Consider the following 13,022-nt stretch of genomic DNA (forward strand, 5'->3'; position numbering starts at 1 on the left):
GGGTAATTATGGAGAAATTGTTTCTTTCATGGGTTTGCCAAGCACAAAGCAATATAATCTTAACCTCAGCTACACCAAATCAGGAGTGAATCCAAGAAGTAATTCCCATGCATGTGACAGTCAGAACAAAGCAGGCTGCCAGTTGTAGCTTTCTGGGTTTTGCTCGCAGGAGGTTTGGTGAATCAAGTTGTCATGAGATACAGACCAAAGCTATAACTAACTGGACAGTTTTCTTCTTTCCGAGTTTCTTACTTTCCTCTTGCATTGCATCCTTCAAAGGTTAAAAGTCTGATGCAGTGCTCCATTTCTTCTTTGCAACACTTTCTCCTGGGCTTAGAGTTGCCCCTGTACGGGCTTTGGGTCTGTACTCACTGGAGTTTAGAAGAATGAGGTGGAGGACATCTTGTCTGAAACTTACGGAAGATTGAAAGGCCTGATAGAGTGAATGCAGGGAGGATGTTTCCCAAAGTACGACAGCCTCAGAATAGAAGGATGCTCATCTAGAACTGAAATGAGGAGGAATTTCTTCAGCCGGAGGGTTGTGAATCTGTAGAATTCATTGTCACAGACGGCTGTGGAGGCCAAATCATTGGGTATACTTAAAGTAGAGGCTGATACTTCCAAAGCTTAGGGTGAGAAGGCAGGAGAACAGGATGGACGGGTTTAACAAATTAGCCATGAATGAATGGCAGAGCAGACTCGATGGGCTGAATGGCCTAATTCTGCTCTTACGTCTTATGGTCTAGGTTAGCTTGGTGAAGCACTATGATGGAAACCACTGTTCTCTCCTGCTATCAGCTGCATTTGGGAGTGATACATCTTTATGTAGAATCTTGCCATGTTGTGTATCAGGAAGGATTTCTCTGGTTGCAGAGACATTGCCAACTCTCTGAGAGGATTTCATATTTCTTCGCTTGCTTATTGGTTCGGATTCCACCATTGAGTGATTGATGTTTTTCTTCTCCTTTGGAGCAGTCTTTTCCATCCTTAGCTCCATGTTACACTGTTATAGACTCCTCCTCCTCCTCCTTGGGAGAGTTAGGTAGTTTAATCAGTGAGAGGCAGTCAAATTGCATTGTTACTAGAAGAGTTGTAGTTGTTCTCAGTTCTAAACTAGTCTTGCTAACCAGCACTTTCCCTGTGCATTTACCTTTACTACTAGCTTATGGACAGTTTCCCGACTTGGAATTCGGGATGGCAGTATACACTGGGAAACCTTTACTCAGTTACACTGGAGTCTTCGTTTCAAGAAAGAGGCTTTTCAGCTTAATCTTGTGCTCTGTACCCCACAGGTCTCTTGTATCAGTTCATCCTCTGACATGCTTCTCTTCCTCATTCAATTCAAGTTCAAGTCCCTGGGTGTTGCCACTTTCGAAGATCTATCCTGGGCCCAAAATACTGATGCAATTATGAAAAATTCTATATTTCATTAGGAGATTTGGTATGTCTGCAGCGCAGTTCTATCCATGTACCATGAAGAGCATTGACCAGTTGCACGACTGTCTGGTGTGGAGTGGAAAACGCACGGGATCAGAAAAAGCTGCAGAGGGTCGCAATCTCAGCTGGCTCCGCCATGGGCACTCGCCTCCTCACCACTGAGGGCATCTTCAGTAGGTGATGCCTCAAAGTGTGGCATCCAACATCAAGGTCCCCCATCAGTCAGAGCATGCTCTCTTCTCATTGCTACTATCAGAGAGTTGCTATCGGAGCCTGATGCCACACACTCAATGTTTTAGGAACAACTTCTCTTCTGCTATCAGATTTCTGATCGGTCCATGAACACTACTTCACTTTTGCTCTGGTCTTGCCCTACTTATTTATTTTATATATTTCTTATTGTATCTTACATTAATTATTTTGTCTTGCACCATACTGCTGCTGCAAAACAACAAATTTCAGATTCAGAAAATATGTCAGTAATAATAAACCAGATTCTGGTTTACGTACAGTAACTCATGCTGAACGGCACTGTGCTAGGGTGTTCGACATCTTCATGACGTAAAGGAGTTCCTTTGAACTCTGCTGGATTCACAACTTAGCATTACTGTACTATCTGTGGGCGAACTTCTCCATGTGTGGGAACATTTTCTCCACGTCTGCTCAGTCAAGTCCTTTCACAGCCCATTAAATCAACTTGACATTCTCTTCGCGAGAGAAACAATCTCTTCAATATATCCTGGCAGGTGTCATTCTGCAGTGCCAGTAACTCCTGTGAGAGTGGGGTCCCTCCCACGGATAATACGGGTTGTGAACTCCCTTGGTATTAAGGCAGTGATCACAGCCCACTACTTCGTACTGGGGAAGATTCGTTAAAAAAACAGTTCATAGGTGTCCTGAACTGCTGATCGTTATCTGCCTTTTCAGATTTAACCAAAAAAAATAACAAGTTTGAAAATTGTTCCCGAGACTAAAGTAATATCCTGTGATGATTCCTTTGAGTTGTTGGTCAATAAGTCATTGGATTCATGCAGTCTAAATGTCACCTTACTCTATTAATAATGTATGTGACTTTAACTCTTTTTATTCCCCTTTTCAGGAGCAGATCAATGATGTGGCTCCATATGACATTTTGGAGACTTTGTGTGATATACTGTATTTTTACTGGTTCAGCACCACATGTCACTGATAAACCTACCCAGTGTACAAGAAGATCTGTATTGCACATTTTATGGTTAAACTGTGGCCCAATCTGGGATCAGAACGTGGAGCCCTTGCTCCATCTAGTGGCTGCAGAGGTATAACTTTTACTACCTCACAGGTTCCTCACTGGTATTACCACAAGGAGCAGAAATAGGCCATTCAGCCCATTGAGTCTGCTCCACCATTCCATCATGGCTGATCCCAGATCCCACTCAACCCCATACACCTGCCTTCTCGCCATGTCTTTTGATCAGGAAACTATCAACTTCTGCCTTAAGTATATCCACTGACACATACTCCATTAGGACAGGCACACCTTCGTATCAAATACCATTGTGTTCTATTTAAGTTCTAAAAATGAAAACAGTATGCTTGTCTTCACAGTGAGAGAAATAAATTCCTCTGCATTCATTGGTTATAATACATAAAAACTGCAGTTTATGGAATAAACCAACTCAATAAAGGTAACCATTTATACAGGTAATGTCCATTAATACAGGTAACTTCCCTTTATACAGGTAACATCACTCAATACAAGAAATGACTTTCAGTGCAGGTAATATCCCTCAATACAGATAACGTTTCTAGTGGCAGGTAACATCTCTCAGAACAGGTGAGATCCCTTAATAAAAGTAATATCTCTCAATACAGGTAGTGGTCTTTGATACAGGTAATACCTGGACATGTAAGAAAGAGATTATACACTTTTTCAGAAGGGCTCCCTCCTCTCTGATGTTCAGGAAAGAGGAGATGAACTCACCTGCTGTCCTGGCAAATACTGACCACACAACCGACCTCATATTGCCAGTTACCTGCTCTTTGCTGTATGTGGGATCTCACTCTCCTGCTCCCTGTGTGTGTGACCTCTGGCACAGGGAGCAGCTGGCTGGGCTTCTGTCATATATTCCTGTGCCGTATCAGAGCCAGCTCACCCTGAGCAGGGTTCAGCAGTCACACTTGCACCTTCCTGCTGTGTCTCTGACAACGTTAGTGCAGGTGTGAGCACTGCTTTGTGATGTAGGAAGGTCTCTAACCTTAATGTTGTGCTTCTTTTGTAGATGATGGCCCTTACACCAAGGGGAGGAAAGAGGCAGTAACTGCGGAGACGGCAGTGTGCGCAAGGCGGCAAAGCATACCAGGTACAGTCCAAAGTTTGGTCCATCAGCAACACACACAGTAGAGGAGGCCATGTTGGAATGGGAATGGGAAATAGAATTCTGATTAAAATGGTGGCCATTGCCAGATGTGAAAGAGAATCTCAGGGGTGGCAGGGGACTTTAATTATGTTGACTGCTTTAGGGAGGCAGCGGCACATGTCTCTGGAGGGACAGCAGTCAGTGAGCAAGTCGGGGGAGGGGAGCTGTACTGGGATTGTACAGTGAACGGGATGAGCTGAAAGCAGGGCCAACAGGCGTAGAGCCCAGACCTCATGGACTGGCTGGAAGCTGGTAGCTGTGGTTCCTCCGAGTGAAAAAGGAGGGCGGTTTTTTAACATAGCAGTTAGTACAATCGCTTTATAGCAGCTGTCTATAAGATCGCGATTCGATCCCACCACTGTCTGTAAGATCCTGGTTCAATTCCCATCCACTGCTGTCTGAAAGATCATGGTTCCATTCCCACCATGACTGTGAAATTGTGGTTTGATCCCACTGCTGTCTGTAGGATTGTGCCTCGATTACTCCCACTGTCTGTAAGATCCTGGTTCGATTCCCATCGTTGTCTGTGAGATCCTGGTTCAATTCCCACCGCTGTCTGTAAGATCCTGGTTTAATTTCCATCACTGTCTGTAAGATCCTGGTTCGATTCCCAATGCTGTCTGTGAGATCCTGGTTCAATTCCCACCACTGTCTGTGAGATCCTGGTTCAATTCCCATCACTGTCTGAAAGATCCTGGTTCGATTCCCATCACTGTCTGTAAGATCGTGGTTCAATTCCCATCGCTGTCTGTAAGATCCTGGTTCGATTCCCACCGCTGTCTGTGAGATCCTGGTTCAATTCCCATCGCTGTCTGAAGGAGTTTTTACATTCTCTCCATTGCTACACGGGTTTATCTTTGTTGGTTTGATTTGACATAAATGACGCAGTTTATTGTATGTTTCGATGACAAATAAAGGTAATCTGAGTCCAATCACGGCTGGTGTTGTACCCTGTGCCTGAACAAGGTGCGTGTGCCAGTGTGGTACCATATTTAATTCCATAGCCTATGGTTGAAAAACATAGAAAACCTACTGAACAATACAGGCCCTTCAGCCCACAAAGCTGTGCCAAACATGTCCTTACCTTAGGAATTACCTAGGGTTACCCATAGCCCTCTGTTTTTCTAAGTTTCATGTACCTGTCCAGGAGTCTCTTAAAAGACCCTATCGTATCCCCAACCACCACCCTTGCCGGCAGCCCATTCCACACACTCACCACTCTCTGCATTAAAAATTTACCCCTGACACCTCCTCTGTACCTGCCTTCAAGCACCTTAAAACTGTGCCCTCTCGTGCTAGCCATTTCAGCCCAGGGAAAAAGCCTCTGACTATCCACATGATCAATGCCTCTCATCATCTTATACACCTCTATAAGGTCACCTCTCATCCTCCGTTACTCCAAGGAGAAAAGGCCGAGTTCACTCAACCTATTCTCATAAGGCATGCTCCCCAAGCCAGGCAACATCCTTGTAAATCTGTTGTGCACCCTTCCTATGGTTTCCACAACCTTCCTGTAGTGAAGTGACCAGAACTGAACACAGTACTCCAAGTTGTGTCTGACCAGGGTCCTAAATAGCTGCAACATTACCTCTTGGCTCTTAAACTCAATCCCATGATTGATGAAGGCCAATGCACCGTATGCCTTCTTAACCAGAGTCAACTAGGCAGCAGCTTTGAGTGTCCTATGGTCTTGGACCCCAAGATCCCTCTGATCCTCCTCACTGCCAAGAGTCTTACCATTAATACTATATTCTGTCATCATATTTGACCTACCAAAATGAACTACCTCACACTTGTCTGGGTTGAACTCCATCTGCCACTTCTCAGCCCAGTTTTGCATCCTATCCAAGTCCCGTTGTAACCTCTGACAGCCCTCCACACTATCCACAACACCTCCAACCTTTGTGTCATCAGCAAACTTACTAACCTGTCCCTCCACTCCTCATCCAGGTCATTTATAAAAATCACGAAGAGTAAGGGTCCCAGAACAGATCCCTGAGGCACACCACTGGTGACCGACCTCCATACAGAATATGACCCGTCTACAACCACTCTTTGCTTTCTGTGGGTAAGCCAGTTCTGGATCCACAAAGCAATGTCCCCTTGGATCCCATGCCTCCTTACTTTCTCAATAAGCCTTGCATGAGATACCTTATCAAATGCCTTGCTGAAATCCATATACGCTACATCTACTGGTCCTCCTTCATCAATGTGTTTAGTCACATCCTCAAAAAATTCAGTCAGGCTAGTAAGGCACGACCTGCCTTTGACAAAGCCATGCTGACTATTCCTAATCATATAATGACTCTCCAAATGTTCATAAATTCTGCCTCTCAGGATCTTCTCCATAAACTTACCAATCACTGAAGTAAGATTCACTTGTCTATAATTTCCTGGGTTATCTCTTCTCCCTTTGTTGAATAATGGAACAACATCCGCAACCCTTCAATCCTCTGGAACCTCTCTCGTCCCCGTTGAGGATGCAAAGATCATTGCCAGAGGCTCAGCAATCTCTTCCCTTGACTCCTACAGTAGCCTGGAATACAACCTGCCTGACTTATCCAACTTGATGCTTTCCAAAGCTCCAGCACATCCTCTTTCTCAATATCTACATGTTTTAGCTTTTCTGTCTGCTGTAAGTCAACGCTACAGTCTCCAAGATCCTTCTCCATAGTGAATATTGAAGCAAAGTACTCATTAAGTACCTCTGCCATCACCTCCAATTCCATACACACTTTTCCACTGTCACATTTGATTGGTCCTATTCTCTCAGATCTTATGCTCTTGCTCTTCACATACTTGTAGAATGCCTTGGGGTTTTCTTTAATCCTGTCCGCCAAGGCCTTCTCATGTCCCCTTCTGGCTCTCCTAATTTCATTCTTAAGCTCCTTCCTGCTGGCCTTATAATCTTCTATAAGGTTCAAAAAATTACCTAGCTTTTTGAACCTTTTGTAAGCTCTTCTTTTCTTCTTGACTAGATTTACAACAGCCTTTGTACACTACGGTTCATGTACCTTACTGTCCTTTCCGTCTCATTGGAACGTACCTATGCAGAACTCCATGCAGATATCCCCTGAATGTTTGCCACATTTTTTCCATACATTTCCCTGAGAATATCTGTTCCTAATTTATGCTTCCAAGTTCCTGCCCAATAGCCTCATATTTACCCTTACTCCAATTAAACACTTTCCTATCTTATCTGTTCCTATCCCTCTCCAATGCTATGGGAAAGGAGATAGAATTTTGATTACTCTCTCCAAAACTGAGAGATTTGACACCTGACCAGGTTCATTTTCCAATACCAAATCAAGTACAGTCTTTCCTCTTGCAGGCTTAGCTACATATTGTGTCAAGAAACCTTCTTAAACACGCCTAACAAACTCCACCCCATATGAACCCTTCACTCTCAGGAGATGCCAAGTGGATATTTGGGAAACAACCCTGTTATTATTACACCCTTCCAGAATCTGTCTCCTTATCTGTTCCTCAATGTCACTGTTACTATTGGGTTGTCTATAAGAAACACCCAGAAGAGTTATTGATCCCTTCCTCTTCCTAACTTCCACTCACAGGGACTCTGTAGACAATCTCTCCATGTCTCCCTCCTTTTCAGCAGCCGAGACATTATCTCTGATTGACAGTGCCATGCCCCCACCTCTTTTGCCTCCCTCCCTGTCCTTTCTGAAACATCTAAAGCCTGGCACTCAAAGTAACCATTCCTGCTCCTGAGCCATCCAGGTCTCTGTAATGGCTACAACATCATAGCTCCAAGTACAGATTCACGCTCTAAACTCATCCGCTTTGTTCATAATACTCCTTGCTATAAAACAGACACATCTCAAACCATCAGTCTGAGCATGTCCCTTCTCTATCACCTGCCTATCCTCCCTCTCCAAGCTTTCTCTATTTGTGAGCCTACTGCCTCTTCGTCCATCTCTTCAGTTCGGTTCCCACCCCCCAGCAATTCTAGTTTAAACTCTCCTCAATAGCCTTAGCAAACCTCCCCACCAGGATATTGGTCTCCCTAGGATTCAAGTGCAACCCATCCTTTTTGTGCAGGTCACACCTGCCCCAAAAGAGGTCCCAATGATCCAGAAATCTGAATCCCTGCCCCCTGGTTCAATCCCTCAGCCACACATTTATCCTCCACCTCATTCTATTCCAATTCTCACAGTCGCGTGGCGCAGGCAGTAAATCCGAGATGACTACCCTTGTGGTCCTGCTTCTCAGCTTCCTTCCTAACTCCCTGTAGTCTGCTTTCAGGACCTCCTCCCTTTCCCTGCCTGTGCCATTGATACCAATATATACCACGATCTCTGGCTATTCTCTTTCCCACTGCAGGATATGGTGGACACGATCCAAAACATCCCGAACTCTGGCACCTGGCAGGCAAACTACCATCCGAGTTTCTTTCCTGCATCCGCAGAATCACCTGTCTGACCCCCTGACTACAGAGTCCCCTATCGCTGCTGCCATCCTCTTCCTTTCCCTACCCTTCTGAGCCACAGGGCCAGACTCTGTGCCAGAGGCACGGCCACTGTCGCTTCCCCCAGGTAGGCCGTTCCCCCCACCCCAACAGTACTCAAACAGGAGTACTTATTGTCAAGGGGTACAGCCACAGGGGTACTCTCTAGCATCTGACTCCTGCCTTCCCTCTCCTGACTGTTACCCACTTCTCTGTCTCCCAAGGCCCCGGTGTGGCTACTGGTGTTTGTACGGGCTTTTGAAAGGAGAGGTGAATTGTAACCTGTACCATCAAGGTACCTGTAGTGGTACCCCATACACTGTATCCTGTACCCTACAGGCTCCATCAGGATGCCGTATGTCAGCTGTCTATGTCCTTCACCCGCAATGGAACTAACCACTCTCAGAAGAAGTGTGATCAAGGATCTGAATTTGCTATATACATTTACACATACAGGAACTGGTTATGGTGTTTTGGCAAGACATGCACCAAAAACAGCAACATGCAGCAATTATAAAGAAATACATAAAAATAAAGGGTTATATATAAATAAAAAAATGTAGAATTGCCAATGATTGTCTTGCTCTCCAGCTATGGGGAGTGCATCTGCAGAATGCGGCTAAATCAGCCCGAATCACGGCTTTTATCGCTTGATTGGAAGGGAGGTGGACAGACAAGAAATGGTTCATTTTTGGTCACATTAATGCTTCACACCATTGAGCGTCTCTGGCAGTGGACTTCCGGACTTCTGGTGTAGATATGCAACTTCTCTAGATAAACAAACAGATTTTATTTATATTAATTTTTAGTCAGAAATACAGCACTGGACAGGCCCTTCCTGCCCAACGATCTACTCTACCCAGCAACTCACCTATTTAACACTAGTCTAATCACAGGACAACTTACAATGACCAATTATCTTACTAACCGGTACGTATTTGTGCCGTGGGTGGAAGCTGGAGTACCCGGAGAAAGCCCACATATTCTGCAGGGAGGATGTATAAACTTCTTACCGAGGACACTGGAATTGAACTCTGAACCCTGACGCTCCACGTATGATCTGGAGGAGCAGAGATTTATATTTTATCCCCAGGATGGTTATGACCTGGAGTGTAATGACCGAACAGGTTGTGGAAGCAGTTCCTGCTGCAACGTTCAAAAGGCAAAACTGCATTTCGAGGCCTGGCGTTCGGGCCCTCGTTCAGGTTTCTCATTCATCGTCATCTGTGAGTCCTAGGTCGATAACAAAGATCAGAGCCCAAAAGTCGATTGGGGATCTGCATTGAGGCCCAAAGGTTGATCGGTGGCCTGGATCGAGGCCCGAAAGTCGATGGGGGGTCAGGATCAAGGCCTGAAGGCCGATCGAGGTTCGGATCGAGGCCCAAAGGCCAATTGGGGGTCTGGATCAAGGCCCAAAGGCCAATCGGGGGTCTGGATCAAGGCCTGAAGGCTGAAGCGCTAAGTCTGCACATATCTGTGAGTCCACTGGGCATGTTGAGACCCACTGTCTGGGGGAAAGCAGCCAGTCCTGGGATTCGAGGACTGTGTATGTGTGTTTTGGGTGGTAGGGAGAAACGTGACTTGGTTTGCTGTTGTTGCTTCGTTGTTTCGTATGCTCTGTTTTGTTGTGTTTTCAGTTGTTCTGCCAAGTATTGGGGGCATTGATGCAGGAATATGTGACTGCACTTGTGGGCTGCCCCCCAGCACATCCTTGGGTGTGTTGGTTGCTCATGCAAACCACTCATTTCTGAATCAGATTTAATCTTTACAATGCTGTGGATTAATTGTGCAGTGGTTTCAAACAATTGGCTGAAAGGATCCCAATGACATAGAGTAATAGATTCGTAAGTACAGAAACAGACCATTTGGCCCACTGAGCCTCTGTTGACCATCAAGTACCCATTTACACTAAGCCACACATGAATCCCATTGTATTTTCCCAATATTCCCATCAAATCCACCCAGACTTTGCCACTCAGCCACACACACATTTGAGGCAATTCACAGTGGCCATTTAGCCCCCTCCCCCAGCCCATACGACTCTGGGATACGGGAGGGAACCAATGCCCCTGAAGGAAGCTCACACTGCCACAGGGAGAGCATGCCAAGCTCCACGCGATCAGCCCTGGGTCAAAGCAGTAGCTCTGCCAGCGGAGCCCAGTGCTGGCAATTTCCTTGGTGACTCCATCAGAGAATGGGACGGTATTTCACCCTTGTGTCTCTGTGACAGAGGAGCAGAGGGGGCTGACAGTGGTGGAGCTCATCAAGAAGGAAGGCTGCACCCTTGGCCTGACGATATCTGGTGGGACTGATAAAGATGGCAAGCCTCGAGTGTCAAACCTACGGCCTGGAGGACTGGCTGCCAGGTAAGGCATGGGCTCTGACCTTCTCCTTTATCACCACTGATTCTGCTCTGTGCTAACAACTCCACCCCACATTGTAAGGCTTCCTGGGCCACAGCATCATCATTTCAAACTCTCACTCCATTGCCTACTGCTCTGGGCTAAATGAAGGCTCTCGACTGTCCCTTTCTCTCCACTGCCTGATCCTTCAAATTCCTCCAGCAGTTTGTTTGTTGTCAAAAGACTGTAAGACATAGGAGCAGAATTAGGCCATTCAGCCCATTGAGTCTGTTCTGTAATTCAACCAGGGCTGATTTGTTTTCCAGCCATTCCAACATGGCTGACTTATTTTTCCTCTCAACCCCATTCTCCTACCTTCTCTCCACAACCTTTGATGCCCTGGCTAATCAAAAACCTATCAACTTCCTCTTTAAATATACCCAAAGTTTTGGTCTCCACAGCTGTCCTTGGCAATGAATTCCACAGATTCACCACCCTCTGGCTAAAGGAATTCCTCCTCATCTCTGTTCTAAAGGAACATCCTTCTATTCTGAGGCTGTGCCCTCTGGTCCTGGACTCCTCCGCAATAGGAAACATGCTCTCCACGTTCACTCTATCTAGGCCTTTCAATATTCGATAGGGTTCGGTGAGATTCCCCCCCCCGTTCCGGTGAGTACGGGTCCAGAGCCATCAAACGCTTCTCTTACGTTAACCCATTCATTTCTAGGATCATTTGAACATCCGCCTGTTGTTTTTCCCACTAATGACCAGTTGACATGCATCCCAGTGCTGGAGAGGGGGATTATTGTCTGGGCGTATTGGAAGGTGATGTGAGAATCTCCTGCTCTTCTCTGAATGCACAGTCAATAGAGGGCCTCCCTTTGATGCTTCATTTGGCAGTGCAGCACTCCATCACGAGTGCAGAGGTACCCAGGCTGAAATATCTCGGTCCTGTGACTGAGACAGGTCTCGAGAACCCACAAGCTCCTGAATTGGGGCAAGTGAACTTGTCACTGACATGGCACTCGCAAACCCAATGCCGAATCTTGGGAAGTAAGAACGTTGGTAGAAGTGCCTCCTGGGGAAGCATGATTTAGGGAGAGTGGGTTCCTGAGAGCGAGGTACCCTGGGGAGAGAGGGTTCAGGGGAGGAGTATCCCAGGGAGAATGGGTTCTGGGGTGGGCTGTCCTGTGGAGAGTGGGAAGAGGGTTACTGGGAGCCATGAGAGTAGAAAATGACAACACACACAAAATGCTGGTGGAACACAGCAGCCCGAGCAGCATCTATAGGGAGAAGCACTGTTGACGTTTTGGGCCGAGACCCTTCGTCAAGACTAACTGAAAGGAAAGATAGTAAGAGATTTGAAAGTGGGGGAAGGGGGAAATGCAAAATGATAGGCAAGACTGGAGGGGGTGGGATGAAGCTAAGAGCTGGAAAGGTGATTGACGAAAGTGATACAGAGCTGGAGAAGGGAAAGGATCATGGGATGGGAGGCCTAAGGAGAAAGAAAGGGGGAGGGGGGGAGCACCAGAGGGAAATGGAGAACAGGCAGGGTGATGGGCAGAGAGAGAGGGGATTAAAAACAAACAACTAAATATGTCAGGGATGAGGTAAGAAGGGGAGGAGGGGTATTAACGGAAGTTAGAGAAGTCAGTGTTCATGCCATCAGGTTGGAGGCTACCCAGCCGGTATATAAGGTGAGAACAACCTACCCAACCTGAGTTTGGATTCATCTTGACAGTAGAGGAGACCATAGATAGACATATCAGAATGGGAATGGGACATGGAATTAAAATGTGTGGCCACTGGGAGATCCTGCTTTCTCTGGTAGACCGAGTGTAGGTGTTCAGCGAAACTGTCTCCCAGTCTGCACTGGGCCTGTGACACCCCCGAGGTGAGGGGCCGAGTCTGTGAACGTGAAGTGAACCATAAAATGGGAAGGGATGGAGCGGATGAATGGACAAGAGAGTCGCGTAGGGAACAATCCCTGCGGAAAGTGGGGGGGGGGGGGGGGGAGGGAAAGATGTGCTTGGTAGTAGGACCCGTTGGATGTTCCTTTATTAATTTGTTCCCCCCCCCCCCCCCCCCCCCCCATCCTTTCCCACTGATCTCCCTCCTGGCACTTATCCTTATGTGGAACAAATGCTACACCTGCCCTTACACTTCCTCCCTCACCACCATTCAGGGCCCCAGACAGTCCTTCCAGGTGAGGCGACACTTCACCTGTGAGTCGGCTGGTGTGGTATACTGCGTCTGGTGCTCCCGGTGCGGCCTTTTATATATTGGTGAGACCTGACGCAGACTGGGAGACCGTTTTGCTGAACACCTATGCTCTGTCCACCAGAGAAAGCAGGATCTCCCAGTGGCCACACATTTTAA

The 13,022-nt window shown here is 46.6% G+C and overlaps 1 protein-coding gene across 1 annotated transcript in view; it reads left to right on the top strand.

Moving 5' to 3' along the window:
- Positions 1-1,573: 1,573 nt before the first annotated feature.
- The window catches only part of grip2b (glutamate receptor interacting protein 2b), a 146,597-nt gene continuing 135,148 nt past the window's right edge, over positions 1,574-13,022 (top strand). The window contains exons 1-3 of the mRNA XM_059944303.1: positions 1,574-1,610; positions 3,699-3,779; positions 10,532-10,667. Coding sequence (XP_059800286.1) covers positions 1,574-1,610; positions 3,699-3,779; positions 10,532-10,667 — 254 coding nt within the window. The remainder of the gene's footprint in view (positions 1,611-3,698; positions 3,780-10,531; positions 10,668-13,022) is intronic.

This window comes from Hypanus sabinus, chromosome 19 (assembly GCF_030144855.1).
Source record: "Hypanus sabinus isolate sHypSab1 chromosome 19, sHypSab1.hap1, whole genome shotgun sequence".
NCBI lineage: Eukaryota > Metazoa > Chordata > Chondrichthyes > Myliobatiformes > Dasyatidae > Hypanus > Hypanus sabinus.